General features: G+C 36.1%; 1 protein-coding gene across 1 annotated transcript; it reads right to left on the bottom strand.

Annotated features, from left to right (window-relative positions):
* Window positions 1-14945: 14945 nt before the first annotated feature.
* On the bottom strand, window positions 14946-18804 carry LOC107771484 (ycf20-like protein). Its single transcript, XM_016590848.2, has 3 exons — window positions 18597-18804; window positions 16863-17044; window positions 14946-15553 (listed from the first exon to the last, which is right to left on the bottom strand). Exons 2-3 carry the CDS (start codon window positions 17039-17041, stop codon window positions 15109-15111), a joined length of 624 nt encoding a protein of 207 aa, XP_016446334.1. The 5' UTR covers window positions 17042-17044; window positions 18597-18804; the 3' UTR covers window positions 14946-15108.
* Window positions 18805-20640: the final 1836 nt, after the last annotated feature.

Here is a 20640-nt window from a genome sequence, read left to right as displayed (position 1 = left end):
CTCGTTTAGTGTAGGATAAACTGGACGAGTTAAACATTTCTTAAAATTAATGGGGTTTTTGCATCTATACCCGATTTTGGGGTCACAATTGAACTTATACCCACTTTGCAAAAAAGTTTGCAAGCGTACCCACTTTACGATCAACTTCAGACTTATCGGGTCTGAAGTTAAAAAAGATTAGTCTGAAGTGAAAAAATTACACTTCAAATGCACTTAAGGTCAAATATGTCTGAAGTGCTTCATGCACTTGAGGCTAATAAGCCTGAAGTACAACTTAAGGCTAAAAAGTCTGAAGTGAAAAATTACACTTCAGATGCACTTGAGGCCAAAAAGCCTGAAGTGCAATTCACTTAAGGCCAATAAGTATGGAGTGAAAATTTGCACTTGAGATGCACTTAAGGCCAAATAGTTCTGAAGTGAAAAATTACACTTCAGATGCACTTAAGGCCAAAAGGTCTGAAGTGCAACAAACGTTTTGCTACACTTAATGTCAATAAGTTTGAAGTGAAAAACTGCACTTAAGGCCAAAAGGTCTGAAGTGCAACAAACGTTTTGCTACACTTAAGGCCAATAAGTCTGAAGTGAAAAATTGTACTTCATATGCACTTAAAGGCCAAAAGGTCTGAAGTGCAACCAACATTTTTATGCACTTAAGGTCAAATAGCCCTAAAGTGTAAATTGCCCAGAAACAGAAATTTGTTCTTCGAATTATAACAATCCAATATACGATTTAATACCTAAATCTACTCCAAATGAGCTCAAATTTGAAACATAACCTCCAAATACCATCGGGAACAAACCTCCAATCATCAATTTGTCAAAACAATAATAAATCTAATGAACCCATTTTGCAATTACGAAAAGAAGAAGAAGAAACTCTAAGCAATAGTAAAAAATAAAGCGTCATAACAGCTCACCACTGTAAACATTATAAACTACCTTAAAATATGTTCACAAACACCATATAAAATCATTGTCATCCGAAGAAAAAGAAAAAGAAAAAGAAGACAAAGGAGGAGGAGGAGAAAAGAGACCTCAAGTTATTTAAAAAATGGGTACAAGTTAAAACTTTTTTAAAAAGTGAGTATAGGTAAAATGGGGGCGACAAAATAGGCTGTCTGTGCAATTTTTTGAAAATTAACGCTATAAGTAGGTTTTGGACAAAAAAGAATATGAGATATGAAAAAAGTAATTTTTGAAGTTGAGTTGCAACAAAATATTTGAAAATTTAAATTATATTTGAATATGCATTTCTTTTACAAAGTGGTGGTTAAATCGACATTGTTGTATGGGATGGGGTATTGTTCAGTCAAGAATTCTCGTGTTCAGAAAATGAAAGTAGTTGAGGTGCATGTGCGGGCATACCAAGTTAGATAAGATTATGAATGAAATTATTCGGAAAAAGGTAGGAGTGGCCCCGTGGAGGATAAGGTGCGAGAGGTGAGGCTGAGATGGTTCTGGCATGTGGAGAGAGAAACATAGATGCCCCAGTCAGGAGGTATGAGAGGCTGGCCTTGGTAGATATGAGGAGGGGTAGAGGTAGACCAGATATGATTAAGCGGGATATGACACAACTGCAACTTAGAGGACATGACCCTTGATAGGAGGGTGTCAAAGTCAAGGAGGGTATGGACAGTTAGTATGCAGCCACGTGTTTCCAATTTTCTTTCTAAGATCGGCAGTAGTAGTGTTAGCATGATATATGTTTATTCTTGGATTGATGGTACTGTTTGCTGTTTGATTGCATTCTTTCGTTTTAGTTTTCTTGATACCTTATTGTTGTTACCACTTATTTTTTTCATCTTGTCTTTAGCGCAGTATCTATCGAAAATAGCCTTTCTGTCCTTCTAGGGTAGGTGTAAAATCTGCATACACGCTACCTTTCCCAAACCCACTCGTGAGAACTAACTAAGTTTGTTGTTGTCGTTGTATTTAGACATGAATTTCACTTGGTAAAAAAATTACAGTTTTAAAATAAAAAAATACTGCTTGCTTAAAAAAAAAGGTAAAACTCACTTTTCATATTTAGAACTCATCAAAAAAATTCGAAATCCATCTTCAAAAATTCAGTTAGATATATAACCAAACAATATTTTGAAGATGAGTTTCGGAATAAAGGAAAAAAATTATACATGAACAAAAAATTTGTTTATTGAAAAGTTACTACTGTTATAAGAGAAATCAAATTATGTTGGATGTCTACTCTTCCTCCATGATCTTCTCAAATGCTTAATGACATATTCAATGACATATTTCTATGCTTAATGACATATTCAATGACATATTTTTATTCACTTTTCATGCCTATATAAAAGCCTTATAATAGATAGGAAAAACACACAATTGAAGAAGAAATAAGAATCTATCTTCCTCTCTTTCTCTCTATATCTCTTAGCTTGTTTTTCCTTGTTCGATATTGTTATTTTGAGTTATATTTATAACACGTTATCAGCACGATTGTCACCTTCATTTTTACAATCACATCCTAGTTGTGTTCAATTCTCCTTCAGGTATATTACTATATATTCTTTTAGTTTATGATAATATATATGCACCAATATGCTATTTATTAACAAATTCATATACTGTTAAGCATTTATTTTAGTTGATCATGTTACTGAAGTTCTCTTACCTCGCTTATTGTTAAAGAAAATATAAGATATAGATCTTAAGTGCGTTAAACTAACAAAAATAATTTAATAAATATGTGTGGACTTGCGTAGAGCAAAACTTATCTCCAAGACATTCTACAAAAATAAAATAGTGATAACCAAGGCGACAAAGTAATTATTGTACATACTAGTTTAAATTACTTTACAATTGGTGGAAAGTAATATTTGAATACATTCACTCTTATCACCGTATATGGTTATTCCTCAAATCCACATTTATAATAAATTGCTTTTCTTTTACCATACTAAATATATCTCTTTGTATTTATTCGTATACTCCATAATTCTTGTTTATTTGACATATATATTATATGTTACTTTTTATACTACATGCTTGAAATGATCAACTTCTTAATTAGTTGTCTGATTTATTTTTACAAGTATATTTTAATTGTAAATTATTTTTATTTGTTCTAACCCATTTACTTTTGTGATTAGTTTCAATATGTCAAACTTGTCAAAGCTTGAATTCGTGGCACTAGACATTACCGGGAATAATTATTTATCATGGGTCCTTGATGCTGAAATTCACCTTGACGCTAAAGGTCTTGGAAATACTATTATATAAAAAAATAAAGCATCAAATCGGGATAAAGCGAAGGCCATGATTTTCCTTCGTCATCATCTACATGAAGGGTTAAAAACTGAATATTTAACTGTAAAAGATCCACTTGAGTTATGGATTAATTTGAAAGATCGATATGACCACCTAAAACTTACGGTATTACCGAAAGCTTGGTATGAATGGATACATTTAAGGTTGCAAGACTTTAAAACCGTAAGTGGGTATAATTCGGCTCTCTTTAAAGTAAGTTCTCTATTAAAATTATGTGGAGGCACTATCACAGATGAGGACATATTAGAAAAAATATTTTCTACTTTTCACGCTTCAAATGTGGTGTTACAACAACAATACCGTGAAAAGGATTTTAAGAAATATTTTGAGTTAATCACATGCCTACTTGTGGCAGAGCAGAATAATACTCTATTAATAAAAAATTATGAAACCCGTCCCACTGGGTCAGCACTATTCCCGGAAGTGAATGTTGTAGCAGCATATGATAAGTCTGAAAGAAAAAAAATAATTACCGTAGTCGTGGATATAGTCGTAGACGTGGACGTGGCAGGGGACGAAACAATTATCGTCATTATGGTAAAAATAAACAGGAGAACAATAAGGGTTCTCAAATTAATCCTTCAAAAGGTAAAATTAGTATGTGTCACCGATGTGGTATGAAAGGTCATTGGGCACGCATTTGTCGTACGCCAGATTATTTTGTCAAACTTTATCAAGCCTCCCTTAGAAAGAAAGAAAATAATCTGGAGGCACACTTGACCTTTCAAAATAATGATGATGAAGCAGGTCCCTCAAACAAATATGATTCTGAGGCACATCTTGCATATAAAGATGATGATTTTGGAGACCTAGTAAATATTACTCATTTAGAAGCTGGAGACTTTTTTGAGGATATTGACTGAAGAACTAATCATCTTACTGGGAATAAAGCTATAATAAAAGTTGTTATTTTATTATGTTTGCAACTAATTTATTTTTCTTAAGTGTATTTTCCTAATGTATCATGTGTTGCTAGTTTCTACATTCCTAATGTATTTCTTAATATATATTTTGTTTGTCTTTCATATTTCTTATAATGTACTTTTTGATATTTTTTTATGAAGAATATGAAAATTTTTCGGTCTTCAGTTGGACTCAAGATTAATAAAGATGATATATGTCTTCTGGATAGTGCTACAACACACACTATTTTAAGAGATAAGAGATATTTCTCTTATTTGGTAATGAAAGAAGCCAATGTTAATACAATATTTGGTAGTACAAAATTAATTGAAGGTTCTGGAAGAGCTAATTTATTACTACCAGGAGGAATAAATTTGGCTATTGATGAAGCACATATTGTAGTAAATCTCAAAGAAACTTATTAAGTTTCAAAGATATTCGCCAAAATGGCTACCATATTGAGACTACAAATGATGAAAAGATTGAATATCTTTATATTACTACAATAATGTTTGGTAAGAAATATGTGCTTGAAATGTTACCTGCTCTTTCCTCCGGCTTATACTACACAAGTATTAGCAAGATTGAAACGCATGCCATAGTAAATGAAAAGTTTACTAATCAAGATAAGTTTATTACTTGGCATGACCGGTTGGGTCATCCTGGTTCTACAATGATACGTAAAATAATTGAGAATTCACATGGACATTCAATGAAGAACCATAAGATTCTTCAATTTAAAGAATTCTCTTGTGCTGCATGTTCTCAAGGCAAATTAATTATTAGACCATCAGCTATTAAAGTTAGGATGGGATCCCCTATATTTCTGAAACGTATACAGGGTGATATATGTGGACCATTCACCCTCCATGTGGACCATTCAGATATTATATGGTTTTGGTAGATGCATCTACAAGATGGTCATATGTGTGCTTACTATCAACTCGCAATATGGCACTTGCGAGATTGTTGGCTCAAATAATAAACCTAAGAGCACAATTTCCAGATTATGCAATTAAGACAATTCGTCTTGATAATGCTGGTGAGTTTACATCCCAAGCCTTTAATGATTATTGTATATCAATTGGGATAACAATTGAGCATCTGGTTGCTCATGTTCATACACAAAATGGTCTAGCGGAATCATTGATCAAACGCCTCCAATTAATTGCTAGACCAATGCTTATGAGAACAAACCTTCCCATTTCAATATGGGGTCATGTTATTTTACATGCAGCAACACTTGTGCGGATAAGGCCCACAAGTTATCATAAAGTCTCCCTATTGCAATTGGCTTTTGGTCAGGAGCCAAATATTTCTCATCTTAGAATCTTTGGTTGTGCGATATATGTTCCAATTGCTCCACCACAACGCACAAAGATAGGTCCCCAAAGAAGGTTGGGAGTATATGTTGGGTATGAATCTCCTTCTATTATAAAATATCTGGAGCCTATGACTAGAGATTTATTTACAGCAAGATTTTCTGATTGTCATTTTGATGAATCAGTATACCGAATATTAGGGGGAGAAATAAGCAGCTGAGAAAGAAGATAGATTGGAATGTATTATCACTATCTCATTTAGATCCTCGAACAAATCAATGTGAACAAGAGGTTCAAAAGATAATTCATTTGCAAAATATTGTAAATCAACTGCCAGATGCATTCACTGACCTACCAAGGGTGACTAAGTCATATATTCCAGCTGCTAATGCTCCAATTCGAGTGGATATTCTGGTAGGATAATTAATTAAAGCAAATAATTTTAAACCACGCTTGAAACGTGGTAGACCTATCGGTTCTAAGGATAAAAATCTTCGAAAAAGAAAAGGAGCAAATGATCAAAGTGATCATAATACGGAGGTAGTGACTCAAGAAGAGCACAAAGACATAACAAATGATAAAACCTCAAGGGAGGTTCAGGTACCTGAAAATGAAAAGAATAGAGAGATCTCAATAAGTTATGTCTTAACGGAAAAAAGATGGAACCGAAATAATATTGTTATCGATAACGTTTTTGCTTATAATGTCGCTATTGAAATAATGCAACAAGATGAGGATCTTGAACCAAAATCTGTTGATGAATGTAGACAGAGAAATGATTGGCCAAAATGGGAAGATGCTATCCAGGCAGAATTAACTTCACTTGCGAAACGTGAAGTTTTTGGGGTCTGTAGTCCAAACACCAAATGGTGTTAAGCCTGTTGGCTATAAATGGGTTTTTGTACGTAAAAGGAATGAGAAAAATGAGGTACAAAGATATAAGGCACGCCTTGTTGCACAAGAATTTTCACAAAGGCTTGGTATCGATTATGAAGAGATGTATTCTCCTGTTATGGATGCTATAATGTTCCGTTATCTCATTAGTTTTGCTGTCCATAAAAATCTTGACATGCATTTAATGGATGTGGTTACAACCTACCTTTACGGCTCACTTGATAATGAGATATACATGAAAATTCCCCAGGGATTTAAAATGCCTGACGCACATAATTCAAAGTCCCGGAAAATGTTTTCAATCAAATTGCAAAGATCTTTGTATGGTCTAAAGCAATCAGGTAGAATCTGGTATAACCGCCTTAATGAGTATTTATTAAAGGAAGGTTATATAAATGATACCATTTGTCCATGTGTTTTTATAAAGAAAACAACATCAGAGTTTGTTGTACTTGCTGTATATGTTGATGACATAAACCTTATTGGAACTCCTATAGAACTCCAAAAGGCAATTGATTATTTAAAGAAGAAATTTGAGATGAAAGATCTCGGAAAAACAAAATTATATCTTGGTTTGCAAATTGAACATTTGGCAAACGGGACTTTTGTTCATCAATCTGCCTACATAGAAAAGGTATTGAAACGGTTTTACATGGATGGAGCACATCCATTAAGTACTCCGATGATTGTTCGGTCACTTGATGTGAATAAGGACCCGTTCCGACCTCAAAAAAAGAATAAAGAACCTCTTGGTCCTGAAGTACCATATCTTAGTGCAATTGGTGCACTTATGTATCTTGCTAACACTACAAGGCCTGACATAACTTTTTCAGTTAATGTCTTAGCAAGATATAGCTCTGCTCCTATAATGAGACATTGGAATGGAATCAAACACATATTGCGATATCTAAAAGGGACTATCGATATGAGATTATTTTATGGAAATGATTGCAATCCCGATCTTGTTGGTTATGCCGATGCTGGGTATTTATCTGACCCACATAAGGCTCGATCTCAAACAGGCTATGTTTACATATGGAGGTACTGCCATATCTTGGCGATCGACTAAGCAATCAATAATGGCTACTTCATCTAATCATGCTGAGATAATTGCTATTCATGAAGCAAGTCGAGAATGTGTATGGTTGAGGTCTATAATACACCTTATTCGAGACAAGTGTGGTTTGAAGTGTGATAAATTACCCACAATTTTATACGAAGACAATGCAGCATGCATAGCCCAATTGAAAGGAGGATTTATAAAAGGGGATATGACAAAGTACATTTCACCAAAGTTATTTTTCACACATGATCTTCAAAAGAATGGTGATATCAATGTGCAACAGATCCGTTCAAGTGATAATATGGCTGATTTGTTCACCAAATCTCTACCGACGTCAACCTTTAAGAAACTAGTGTACAAGATTGGGATGCGAAAGCTCAAGGATGTGAATTGATGCTCTCATCAGGGTGAGTTAATACGCGTTGTACTCTTTTTCCCTTACAAGGTTTTGTCCCACTGGATTTTTCTTGCAAGGTTTTTAATGAGGCAACCAAAAGACGTATTTCTAAACATGTGTACTCTTTTTCCTTCACTATGATTTTTTTTTCCAATAGAATTTTTCCTAATAAGGTTTTAGCGAGACACATTATCTATGGACATCCAAGGGGGAGTGTTATAAGAGAAATCAAATTATGTTGGATGTCTACTCTTCCTCCATGATCTTCTCAAATGCTTAATGACATATTCAATGACATATTTCTATGCTTAATGACATATTCAATGACATATTTTTATTCACTTTTCATGCCTATTGAAGAAGAAATAAGAATCTCTCTTCCTTTCTTTCTCTCTATATCTATTTGCTTGTTTTTCCTTGTTCGATATTGTTATTTTGAGTTATATTTATAACAACAGCTAAAAAGTTGGAATATTTCAAGACGAAAGAGGGCAGAGAAGGGAGCGGGGAGGGCAATTTTGGAATATCATGGTAGGGACAAAATTGGAAATCTGGCACTAGGGTTTTAGGCACCCTTTTTATAACACCACCATTATTACGTCTTCCTCTTGCAGGCAACAGCGGCGCTAGAACTTGGTATCCTCCCCATCTCAGCCCCAAACATGGTACATTTCCCCTCAATCTTTCACCCTGCTTTCTGGATATTTACTTGCCTTGTTTTTTTTACGGTTCAATTTTAATAATGTCATACTCCTATTGTTTTTAATTTTTTTTTTTTGTATCGATTCCATTTTCGATTTTTAGATGAGCGCTCATCTGTAAGCATTTTTCAGTTGCTAATTGCATAGCTTGATTTTCTGGTTTAGTATGATTCGGGAAAGTTGGGCCAAAATTGGGCCAGAATTGGAATTTACTAATTAATTGGACGTAAACCTTAGGAAATTGCCTGACTGCGAGATATTTTGTGATATTAATTTTTTTTAATTTCTTTTCTCCTTTCGCTAGCAGTAATTATGTTACTTTCTAAGAAAACATTGTGCTATTTGGGATGCTTCACGAGAAAGTATGTTCCTTTCATTTTACTGATATGTTTTAAGTAATTGATGAATGGGGAAGTAGCCTTTTTCTTGCCTTAACAAATACAGGTTTTTGTTCTGTCTCTTATCTGTACTAGCTATATGCACCAACTGATAATTGTATGTCATGTTCTACTATATTTATGCAAACCTTGTCACTTAACCACTGTTAAAGAAAATAGAAATATACTAGTAGATCTTCATTAGTCAAAGTGAAACACATGAAATTCATTATAGACCTTTATTATCAAAAAGGGCAGCCTTGTGAGTGAAGCACCCCGTTTTAACGCGGGGTCCGGGGAAAGGGCCTCACCTTATGAGGTGTGATGTAGGCAACCTACTTCGATGCAAGCATTAGTGGCTGAATCCACGGCTCGAACCCGTGACCTCTAGGTCCCATGGAGACAACTTTACCGCTGCTCAACCGCTGCCCTTCTGGACTTTCTTTATTATCAAAGAAAGTAAAATAAAAAATAACTTTGTTTAACACTGACTCATTAATATTACTCTTTTAACTTGTTAATGGTTATTACTTGGTTTATGCATTCAGGTTCAGGTAATAATATTAGGTCCCTTGGTCTTTTTCACTTCACTTATAACATGTATATTTACCAAACAAGTCTGTGTTTATATTGTTTGCTGGAAAATTGACAAAAAAAATTGTTTTACCTGGTAGCTTTTTACACCCTTGAGTTGGATGAAAGCAAACTGATGATAGTCCATAACTAGATTGATGTGATTCATTATTTTTGTTCTGTTGTTGTTTCAACTCAATTGATTGGTTTAACAAATGCTTTGGTTAGATGAGATTATGTCTTGGGTCCTACTGAGAGCTCCATTTTTCTGTCTCTTCTCTTTTAATCTGCTCTACAAATGTGAAATTTTAACCAAACATTTTAATACCAGCCGAAGCAAATACATGAGATCAAGGATTTCCTTCTCACAGCTAGAAGGAAGGATGCACGGTCAGTCAAGATAAAGAAGAACAAGGATATGGTCAAGTTCAAGGTTCGCTGCTCCAAGTACCTTTACACACTTTGTGTGTCCGACTTTGAGAAGGCTGACAAATTGAAGCAATCACTTCCTCCAGGTTGGTATTTCCTGACGTGCTAACTTTGTGCTATGTATTTTGATATTCTCTACACAACAATGTATGTCTCTGCCTTCTGCTATATCTAAGTCACTGCACTTGCGATGTATGATACATTTTATTTGTGTGTACATGATTTTCAAGAACTTAACAGATGGAATATTTTATGATTTGTAGGTTTGAGCGTGCAAGACCTCTGAAGATGGAAAGCATCAATCTTTTTCCTTACAAGTTATTAGACAATGGAGAATTTTGAAAGAACTCATATGTTTGTTGTTCTTTCATATTTTCTTGCCTTTCTGCCGTGTCCTAAGTATTGAGCATTTAGAAACACATTGCTTTTTTTTTTTTACCCCGGTTACATTAATATGAACCCTTTTCGTGTCAAATGAATTTTGATTGTTAGATGCCAAGATTTACACACTTAATTTACTTTCTCATTTAGTTCTTTTGGGAATTTTCAGCAGAGTCTTTATATTCTGAGGATTCTTGACATTATCTTTAGATTTTTGATGTGCATCACCATCCTCTTGCTGTTTTTCGGCCCCTTTCATAGAAAGGAGTTTAGCAGAATTTCCTACCAACTGCTGAACTTTTCGGCCACGTGGTCAACATTTAGACTGTCTGATACCTGATAAAATGAATTTCGTTCCTAGGATTAAAAGTTTAATGAAGTCACATTTGGCCGTTGTATTGTATTCGTTTGCCTTTACTGTTTTGGAAGGGCATTCCCCTTGTAAGGTAAATGAGGGGTGATTTGCCCCTTGTTCGCCTCATGGGCAATACTTTTGATTTTTGAACTTAAAGGTTTGCCCGTGGAGATAAAAAAAATCACAGACTATCCATTTTCAAGGTGGAGTGTAATTTCCTGAGAAATGAGCAGGGCTCAAATAATGCTAGAAGAGCATGTAGAACTTAAGTAGAATCTCATCAATAATAAATGGGTTGTAGCCCTTTGGCCCAGAATTAGCACCTTAGTTATCGTTTTAAAGCCTTAAATCCTTTGCAGCTCAATAACTCCACTTACGTCTGTCTTTTATAGGTAGATACGTATGTATACATTTCTATAACCGGAGAGTCCCTGTACTCAATACTCTCAAGAGATACACACCCATCAAGTTAGTATGCTAAAGGATATCAGTGCTCTTATACAGAAACTTCTCCTGAAAGTGCCTTTTTACAAAAGAACTCTTTTAATAGCATCAATGAACTGTAGTTCAGTCTTCAATTTCATATCTAACTCCACCTTCAGTTTATTTTATTAATACTATATTAATGTATGAGTGTATCTCATAGGAGTCCAATAGATTGTATATATCTATCTATAGATTTCACGAGTCTTGTCTAAATCACTTACGGCACAGCAAGTTTCAATAACAAGAATAGGGCTGACAATTGACAAATGTTGATGAACTTCACTTGGCAAATGTGAATGAACTTCAATTCCAATGAAAGAATTATCTTTGTGCTCAAGCATAAGGCAATGTGAAACTCAAAAGTGGTGATTTGACGTGCGAGAATCAGAATGGACCAACGTACAGATGGAAATTGACACCAATACACAGTTTTAGCACCTCCGGATCAGCATATGGCACCTAGCCAGAGAACTTGCTCTCAGCAACAACAACGACGACGACCCAATAAAATCCCATTAGTGAGGTCTGGGGAGAGTAATGTGTACGCAGACCTTACCCCTACCCCGAGGGAGTAGAGATATTATTTTCGAAAGACTCTCGGCTCAAGAAGACGAAAAGAGACAATGTCAGTATCACCAATAAAAACCATAGGAAAAATAACATCATGAAAATGAGAAAGTAGATGCAAAGCAAACGCGATAGACAATACATAGACCCGACACTATGGAAAACAAAAGCGTAGTAAGACACAACCTTGCTACTAGTTGACATCGACAAAAACCCTACCAGACTAGCCTCACAAAGGTACGAAGTAAGGGAGACTCAACTATGTACCTTCTAACCTACAACTCTAATACTTGACCTCCACAACTTCTTATCAAGAGCCATGTCCTCGGAAATCTGAAGCCTCGCCATGTCCTGCCTGATCACCTCTCCCCAATACTTCTTAGGCCGTCCCAGTGTTATAAATAGCGCTCGCCTCAGCGCTAATAGCGTGAGGCGAGGCGATGCGAGCAGCCTGCGCTATTTTGGTTTTGTTGCGTTGCGATTGTAAAAGGCGAGCGCCTCTGCCTGCGTAGCGAGAGACGCTATGTAGCGAGAGGCGAGCTGTGGCGTTGCTTTTTGAAAATAAAGAAAGAAAAAGGCTTAGATATTTAAAAAAAAAAAGACCAACGACTTAAAATATTAGGGTTGCAGCGATTTCATGTTTCTTTCTTCTTCAACCTTCTAACAACAGAGCAACCAAGACCACCCAGCCCAGGTAAGCTTCTCTTCTTCTTCGACTTCCTTTCTTCTTCTTCTTCTTCTTCTTCTTTCTTTCTTCTTCTTTCTCCTTTCTTTCTTTCTTCCTTTTCCTTCTTCTTCTCTTCTTCTTTCTATTTTTTTTGCTCTGTTTTTTGTCGAGCAACAGTGCAGAGCAGAGAGTCTGTTGCTCTGTTTTTTTTAGTTTTTCTTCTTCTTCTGACCTTCTCTTCTTCTTTCTATTTTTTTTGCTCTGTTTTTTGTCAAGCATCAGTGTAGCAAAAAACAAAACAGAGAGTATGTTTATGCTCTGTTTTATTTTTTCGTCTTTCTTCTTCTTCTGATCTTCTCTTTATTTTTTTTTTGCTCTGTTTTTGATTGAGCAGCAGTACTGCACCCTGTTTTTGCAGAGGCAAAGGCAGAGAACTTCTAACTTCAAACCTGAAATTTCCTCCTTTTTCAGTTATAGAGTAGAATTAATTGCATATTGTGAATTGATATATTTATTAATCTATTATTGTTATTGAGTTTTTAGTTATATATATAATATTTTAGTTTTTTGTATAAATTGTCGCTTCACATAAAAAAGGCGAGCGCTTCGCTGCGCGCCTCTCGCCTCAGTGAAGCGGGCCCTCGTCGCTATTTGTCGCCACACGCTATCCAAAACACTGTTATTCTCACACCAATCTATCCAAAACACTGGGCCGTCCTCTACCTCTTCTCGTGCCCTCCAAAGTCAGCCGCTCACACCTCCTTACCGGGGCATCTGGGATTCTCCTTTGTACGTGTCCGAACCATCTGAGTCGCGCTTCCCGCATCTTGTTATCAATGGGAGCCACGCCCACCTTCTCCCGAATATCTTCATTCCTAATCTTATCCATCCTAGTGTGTGCGCACATTCACCTCAACATCCTCATTTCTGCTGCTTTCATCTTCTGGATATGTGAGTTCTTAACAGGCCAACACTCAACTCCATACATCATGGACGGTCTAACTACCGCTTTGTAAAACTTACCTTTGAGTATCGGTGGCACTCTCTTATCACACAAGACTCCAGATGCTAACCTCCACTTCTTGGAGCTGCCTCCACTCGGGATGACCTACGAATCAAGCCTCACATTCATACTTACTTCCCTTGGCTCAGTGCTGAACTTACACTCCAGGTATTCCGTCTTCGTCCTGCTCAGCTTGAAACCCTTAGACTCAAGAGCCTGTCTCCAAACCTCCAGCCTCTCGTTAACATCGGATTCGCGACTCATCAATCACAACTATGTCTATCGGCGAATAACATGCACCATGGTATCTCCCCTTGAATATGGTGTGTTAACACGTTCATCACCAGGGCAAATAAGAACGGATTGAGCGCAGAACCTTGGTGTAATCCCATTATAACTGGAAAATACTTAGAGTCGCCTCCTATAGTCCTAACCCGAGTCTTAGCACCATCATACATGTCCTTAATTGCCCAAATATAGGCAGCCGGCACGCCTTTTGCCTCTAAGCATCTCCAGAGAACTTCTCTAGGAACCTTGTCGTATGCTTTCTCTAAATCAATAAACACCATGTGCAGATCGTTCTTCCTCTCCCTATACCGTTCCACCAACCTCCTAATAAGGTGTATAGCTTTCGTAGTAGAACGACCCGGCATGAACCCGAACTGGTTGTCGGATATAGACACTGTCCTCCTCACCCTCGCTTCAACCACCCTCTCCCAAACTTTCATGGTATGACTCAGTAATTTGATACCCCTATAATTGTTACAACTCTGGATATCACCTTTGTTCTTATACAACGGAACCACCGTACTCCACCTCCACTCTTCCGGCATCCTATTCGTCCTAAAAATAACATTAAACAGTCCAGTCAGCCACTCTAAGCTTGCTCTACCCACACACTTCCAAAATTCAATCGGAATTTCGTCTGGCCTGGTCGCTCTACCCCTACTCATCTTACGCATAACTCCCACGACCTCCTCAACCTCGATGCGCCTGCAGTCCCCAAAGTCACGGTGATTCTCGGAATGCTCCAGTTCACCTAGCACAATATCCCGATCCCCTTTTTCATTCAGAAGTTCATGAAAGTAAGTCTGTCATCTCCTCTTAATCTGAGCATCTTCCATCAATACTCTACCATCGTTGTCCTTGATGCATCTCACTTGGTCCAAATCCCGGGCCTTCCTCTCTCTCGTCTTCGCCAGCCGGAATAACTTCTTATCTCCACCTTTTTCCCCCAGTTCCTCGTACATACGGCCATAGGCTGCAGTTTTAGCCTCCGTGACCGCCAGCTTTGCTTCCTTCCTAGCTACCTTATACCACTCCAAGCACGCCCTCCTCTCCTCCTCACTTGTGCTCCCTACTAATTTTAGGTATGCTGTCTTCTTCGCTTCCACTTTACCTTGGAACTTGCTCTAAGCAAGAATTTAAAAATTTGCTATAAAATGTCTTAACACATAAACGGCTTCAGATTAATAAACAAGTATTGTAGGAGATTGCAACAGTACTGACACAAGATATAGCAGAAAGGTATCGTCAAGTGAATTGGACAACAAATTATTAATATACATGTGCCTCAAAATAGAAGCACCTCAGTTGTAACACAAGTACATAGGATCAGTCTGGTGTATGATAAATACATGGAATGATGGAATTGAATGGACAATCAGTTTGGACAAAAGAATTCAAGTTTCTAGAGAGAAAATCAACTTCCTAATTTGAAAGCATCAACAAAGAGACCTAGAATAACTCCTGCTTTCCAGTAGTTCACCATTGAAACCAGAGACTGCAACCTCCTGGAAGGCAGAGAAGGTGGCTTTTTATACATCAGCATTCCGATTCCCTCAATTGCAGCTACAACGACTCCTGCTACTAATACATCCCAATCGCCAGTCTGTCCTAGGATCGTAGCCAAGGCATTTGCCGTATAAAAACCCAAGAGAAGCAGAAATACTTTCATCGGGAAATTTTTCCGAGCTGAATTGAGCTTCTCCAAGAGCTGCCTGCCTCCACCACCAACTATCCTCCCCAAACGAGTTCCACCTAAATCACGGCCATCACCATTGAGGTCATCTTGATCATCACTACTGGGAATTCTGCCTGTATCCAAAGCAAATGCTATTCTTGATCCACGTCTTCTTGTCTGCGACCTGTTTTTACAAAACGAAGGTTATATAATCATGCAAAAGAAAATATTTTCCCCACAACCTGCAAGACAAATAGATAAATAAATAATTTGACCATAACTGCCTCTTGTTGATCTTCTCCGGTTCAGTCCTATGATTTAAAACTCAATTTCTAAAACATACAGTTCCAGCATGTTATTGACATTGTTTAAGAGAAAGCAATTTAACGTTAAATGGAGAAAAGCAAAGCCATAGTTCTTATTTAAGTAAACCTTCATATGTTGGTAGAGGACTGATTCATCCTTAGTACAGGCTAAACTTTAAACAGACTTTTAGAGTATAAAAAGAATTAGATATCTTAAGTAGCAGACACAAACACGAGCATCGTGTTAATTGCCAAGACAGATAGGAAGATATAGTTTTTTTTGAAAATATGAGGGCTATAAAGATATAGTGTGGGATTACGTCGTAGTTGAATGGTATTAGTGAAGATCAACTAATGCACAGATATATATATACAGGCACAAAGTTTGAAGTGCAAAATCACAAACTTGTAGATTTAACAAGGTATAACAATTGTGTTGTCCAGGCACTACCAAAAATCACGATGTCAGGCACTAAAACAAAATATAGGGCAGCGAGAAAACGGTATCAAGAATTTTTTTGTTAGGCTGTTGATTTACACTGCTACGCCCAGAGCAAAGATTTCCCCTCACGTTTTTTTTTTCTTCCATAAAGGTTGGTGTCTGGGCAAGCTTACACTCGCCTATTCCACTGAGTACCTGCTATCTCCCACCAGCACAAGTAACATGTAACTTTGAACATCTTAGGCAGATGGGAAAATATCACCTAATGTTTTTTTTTGTCTGTGCTGGGATTTGAATTCTAGTCTCCAAGGTTTGCACTCACTTCATTTGACTACTAAACCCTCACTCACCTACTTAACCCCATGCCTACCATAGCTAGAGACAGAGTTTAAGCATTGTCTACCTGCAGCAAAAGTGAGGAGGAAAAGGGAGGGGACTCTATCCTTCACCAACTTTTGGCCAAGAAGTGGGAATTGGAAGAGCTCTGAAACCTTCAAACTTCTCGGATTAAGAACATTGATTTGCAAAATTTGCTTCCGCTTCTTCTATCGATGTGAAATAACAACAATTGCATCATAAGATATACCTGAATAACTAGTTAATTTATAAAGGCTTCCACTGCACTTTGGAAATGCAACTGACAATGTTTCGAGCAGCAAAATTTAAACCATGAAAGAAATTAATTATCAGACAAAATGAAATCAAGTAGATATCCCAAGATTCAAAACCAACAATTTGAATGTTACCTAATATTAAGAGATGGCATACATTTTACACCAAACTTTGAAATTTGTTCAGTTACTTCTAGTCTGTTGGAGAAATCCAGGATAGCGGAACTTCTTGAAACAACAAACAAATGTCCAATGCTTTCATTCTCGACTGCTGGAAAAGACTGCAGCATTATTGCATCCATTCTATAAGCCATGAACTGTAAAGTATATAAAAGAAGCAATCAGAAACCAACTTAATAATAAGATATTATGAAAAGAGAGGAGAGGAGAGGACATGAAAGAATCTGCGGGGATCCTTCTGTGTGTACATATTATTCAAAGTTTTCATATTAGAAGACCTACTGCAGATATCTCATGGCTCAAAATATATATCACTTTATCAAAGTGTCAAATTTTTTATTTTTATTTGGTATGATAATGACATGAGCAGAGGCAGATAAATACAGGGTTTGTATCAAAGTTACTGGGTTTGGCCGGAATAGTAAACTACACTCTGTCCCTGGACATGAGTTGAACTTCAATGGAGAAATATGGTCAGCGAGGATTTATATAGCCACCCCAACTTGTTTGGGATTGAGGCGTTGTTGTTTTTGTTGTATCATAGTGTCAAACTATATGCACAATCTCAAACTAGATAAAGTCTCTTGAAGGTATTTTTTTCTTTTGATAGACAAATCTTTATGACCCAAAAAGAAATTTCTGGAAGGAAATCTCTGTTACCATTTCATGTAAGAGGCATACAAAGAAAGGAAAGCTTAAGATTACCCAAAAAAGTGGCTGAGTCATGAGTACAAATCCGAGGGGTTGACCCTTCTAAACATCACAACCGATGACCTATAGCCTTTATTATAGAAACTATAATGTAACTGAAAACTACAGAATAAAGTATGAACGTCCACGAAGTTACAAACGGATTTCGGAACAACCTTGCATACAGGACGTCAGGATAACAAATAAGAAATTGGTAGCAGCCTCAAGAAAAAGAGAGTAATATTTTCTTTCTTCTCAAGTACTGCAACGGTTGAGTCTGATTATAGGTACCATCCATTCTTAACTTGACAAAACCTTCATCCATCATGTATTAGCCGAACCAAGGCCTGATATAAGGGTAAACCAATAGCGAATAACCTTTTCTTCCCGGCCTCCTCGACCTTCATTCCCATCCTGGAGCCAAAGTGATAGCGGCTGTAGCATCCACCGGTAATGTGTGGAAGAGGGTAAGATTTCTATGTGGATAGGACATATCAACAACTTTTGCATCTTTTCATTTCCTTCCTTAAGTGCAGATTTTAGTAATGAAATAAAATTACTTAACCAAAGAAACAGAAGTGGCTCAGTGCCTCAGTCATGACTATTCTGCATTCTGTATTTAATCTGCTTTGTTTTTCTTTTTTCCTCTTTGATAAATCATAAGTTTGATTACACCAATACTTTTTAGATTTCATAACAAGCTGAACTATATATATCATTCAGCTCCAGAGTCCAGAGCAAGCAATACGAGGGCAAGTCCATTTGCAATTACTATTAAACCATCAAAAGTCTATTTTACTTTTTCACATTATTAGCAGGATAAATACCGCTAAGACTATCAAAATTCAACTTCAATTGCAGAATACCCAATCAATTTTACAAAATGCTGCAAAAAAGAAAAGGACCCAGCATTTACATATTCGAACAGAAGCATACATAATTGTGCTTGTGTGTGTGTGTGTGTGAGAGAGAGAGGTTGGAGGAGGAGTGGGAGGTTACCTTATAGGAAGAATAATAAATCTATTCAGGTATCCCACAACAAGTAACTGTGCGCCTTTTTCCTATGCATTCAGAGAAACAAGTAGCCGAGTCTAGCGACTCAACTTTCTTTTTGTGTTGATGGAAATGTTGACTGATATTTCATAGAGAAAACTAACCTGGACAATCGGAAACAAATTAAAAGAGTAATATCCTAAGGTATCGTTTGGTTCAATTATGAGATATATCCCATATGATTAGTTATTCTAACTTTTATATGGGATAATTAATTCCATCATTTTAATGTAAAAATTATCCTGAAATTAGCTAGTACCCCAAACCAAACATGAAATAAAGTTAATCCCAAACTTTATCCCGAGATTATTATTCTTATCCCATGCACCAAACGACCTCTAAAATAATATTTTTATCATTTCCTATCCAAAATCTTTTTTAAGGTGCATATGACGCACACTCCTTAACTTTAAAATGGGTGTCAAGGGGCCGGGCCGGGCTAGAGGAAAAGTAGACCGACCGGTCTCCGTATCGGTCCGGTTACCGGTTTCAAAATACCGGTCTTACCGGTTCCGAGCCTCGTCGGTACAAATTTGAACCCGAACAGTTCCGGGCTTGAGGGGCCGAGCCAGGCCGATTTTATTTAATTTTTTTTGGAGTGTATTTTGTATAACTATCGTAATTTATATTAAGATAAAGTAAAAATATAAAACATAAAAACAATCTTATAAAAAGAGTGTTTGAATAAATTTCAAAGTCTTTAAAAGCCTTATATTTAGAATTTTGAATAAAAACTTCAAAGGCTTTAAAAGCCTTATATTTGAATATTTCATTAAGAATTTAAGATAATACAATGAAGAAGAAAAAAAATTTAACTTATAATTTGCAAGTTTCTTTTTTAAATTCAAACTTGCAAATTAAAGTTTACATTTTACAACAACTAAATTAAAGGAAAAAGAGTAAATTCAAATTTAAATTATTAAATATAAATCAAGAACTTCAAAGGTTTTGCATTGCCTTAGTAAGTTCTTCATAATCAATATGAGCTTCTTGGCCATCTTCTGGAGTGTTAAATCCAGATGGGTTACCATGTGTTAATATATCTCCAAGTTCCTCGTCTTCTAGTTTATCAATATCTTCACGTCCTTGATTTATTCGTTCCGATCTAATCCAATCTCTGAAACATACTAAAACTTCCAAAGCATTGCTTCCCAATGAGTGACCGGTGTCTCCTAGTTGTTGTCTTTCTTGACTAAATGCACTCTCTGATGCAACAGTTGAAATTGGCACATTTAGCACGTCCCGAGCCATTGCGGAAAGAACATGAAATTGCTTTTCATTTTCAAGCCACAATGCCAACAGTGAAAATTCCTTTGTGCTAGGCTCTGTTTGCTTTTACAAGTAGAATTGAAGTTCATCAATGTTCATGCTAATGATTTGAGTGAAAAAAAATGTAGACTAAATATTAAAATCATCAAGACCTTCATCTTCATCCATAGTAGCAGATGTAGTAGAAGTAGTACAATGAATAGTGAGATTAACATTGTCTACATTATTGGCAGCAACATCAATTATATTTGCATAATTATTATATAATTATTATAAATAATCATTTAGCTTGTTCATACAACAATATATATCTAGGATTTTAGTTGGTCCAATATCCATATAAATATATAAAGCATTGATTAATTGGTGATAATTAGACATCTTAATAGAAGGATTTAAAACAACATCAATTAACTAAATTGGAGGAATTGGAAAGAAGTATTTTTTTTGAGTTTTGCTTGCATTTTATCAACAACATTCTTATATTTTTATTTCTTCTTAGAATCAGAGAGTAGAAAAGAAATTTTAACTATATGTACTAACGCCATAGTAACAGTAGGGTAATATGCTTTAAAAAACTCAACAGTAGCCGTATAAAATTTATGTAAAAATTTAACAACATCATTAATGACCTCCCAAGTATTAGTTGTTAACATATGGTTTGGATAAGTACAATACGCATTAACAACTTCAGTTATAGGCAATCTATATTTGTAGCAAT

This window comes from Nicotiana tabacum, chromosome 4 (genome assembly GCF_000715075.1).
Source record: "Nicotiana tabacum cultivar K326 chromosome 4, ASM71507v2, whole genome shotgun sequence".
NCBI classification, from domain to species: domain Eukaryota; kingdom Viridiplantae; phylum Streptophyta; class Magnoliopsida; order Solanales; family Solanaceae; genus Nicotiana; species Nicotiana tabacum.
Note: the sequence above shows the minus strand (reverse complement) of the source record. Positions and strands in the feature narration are given on the sequence as shown.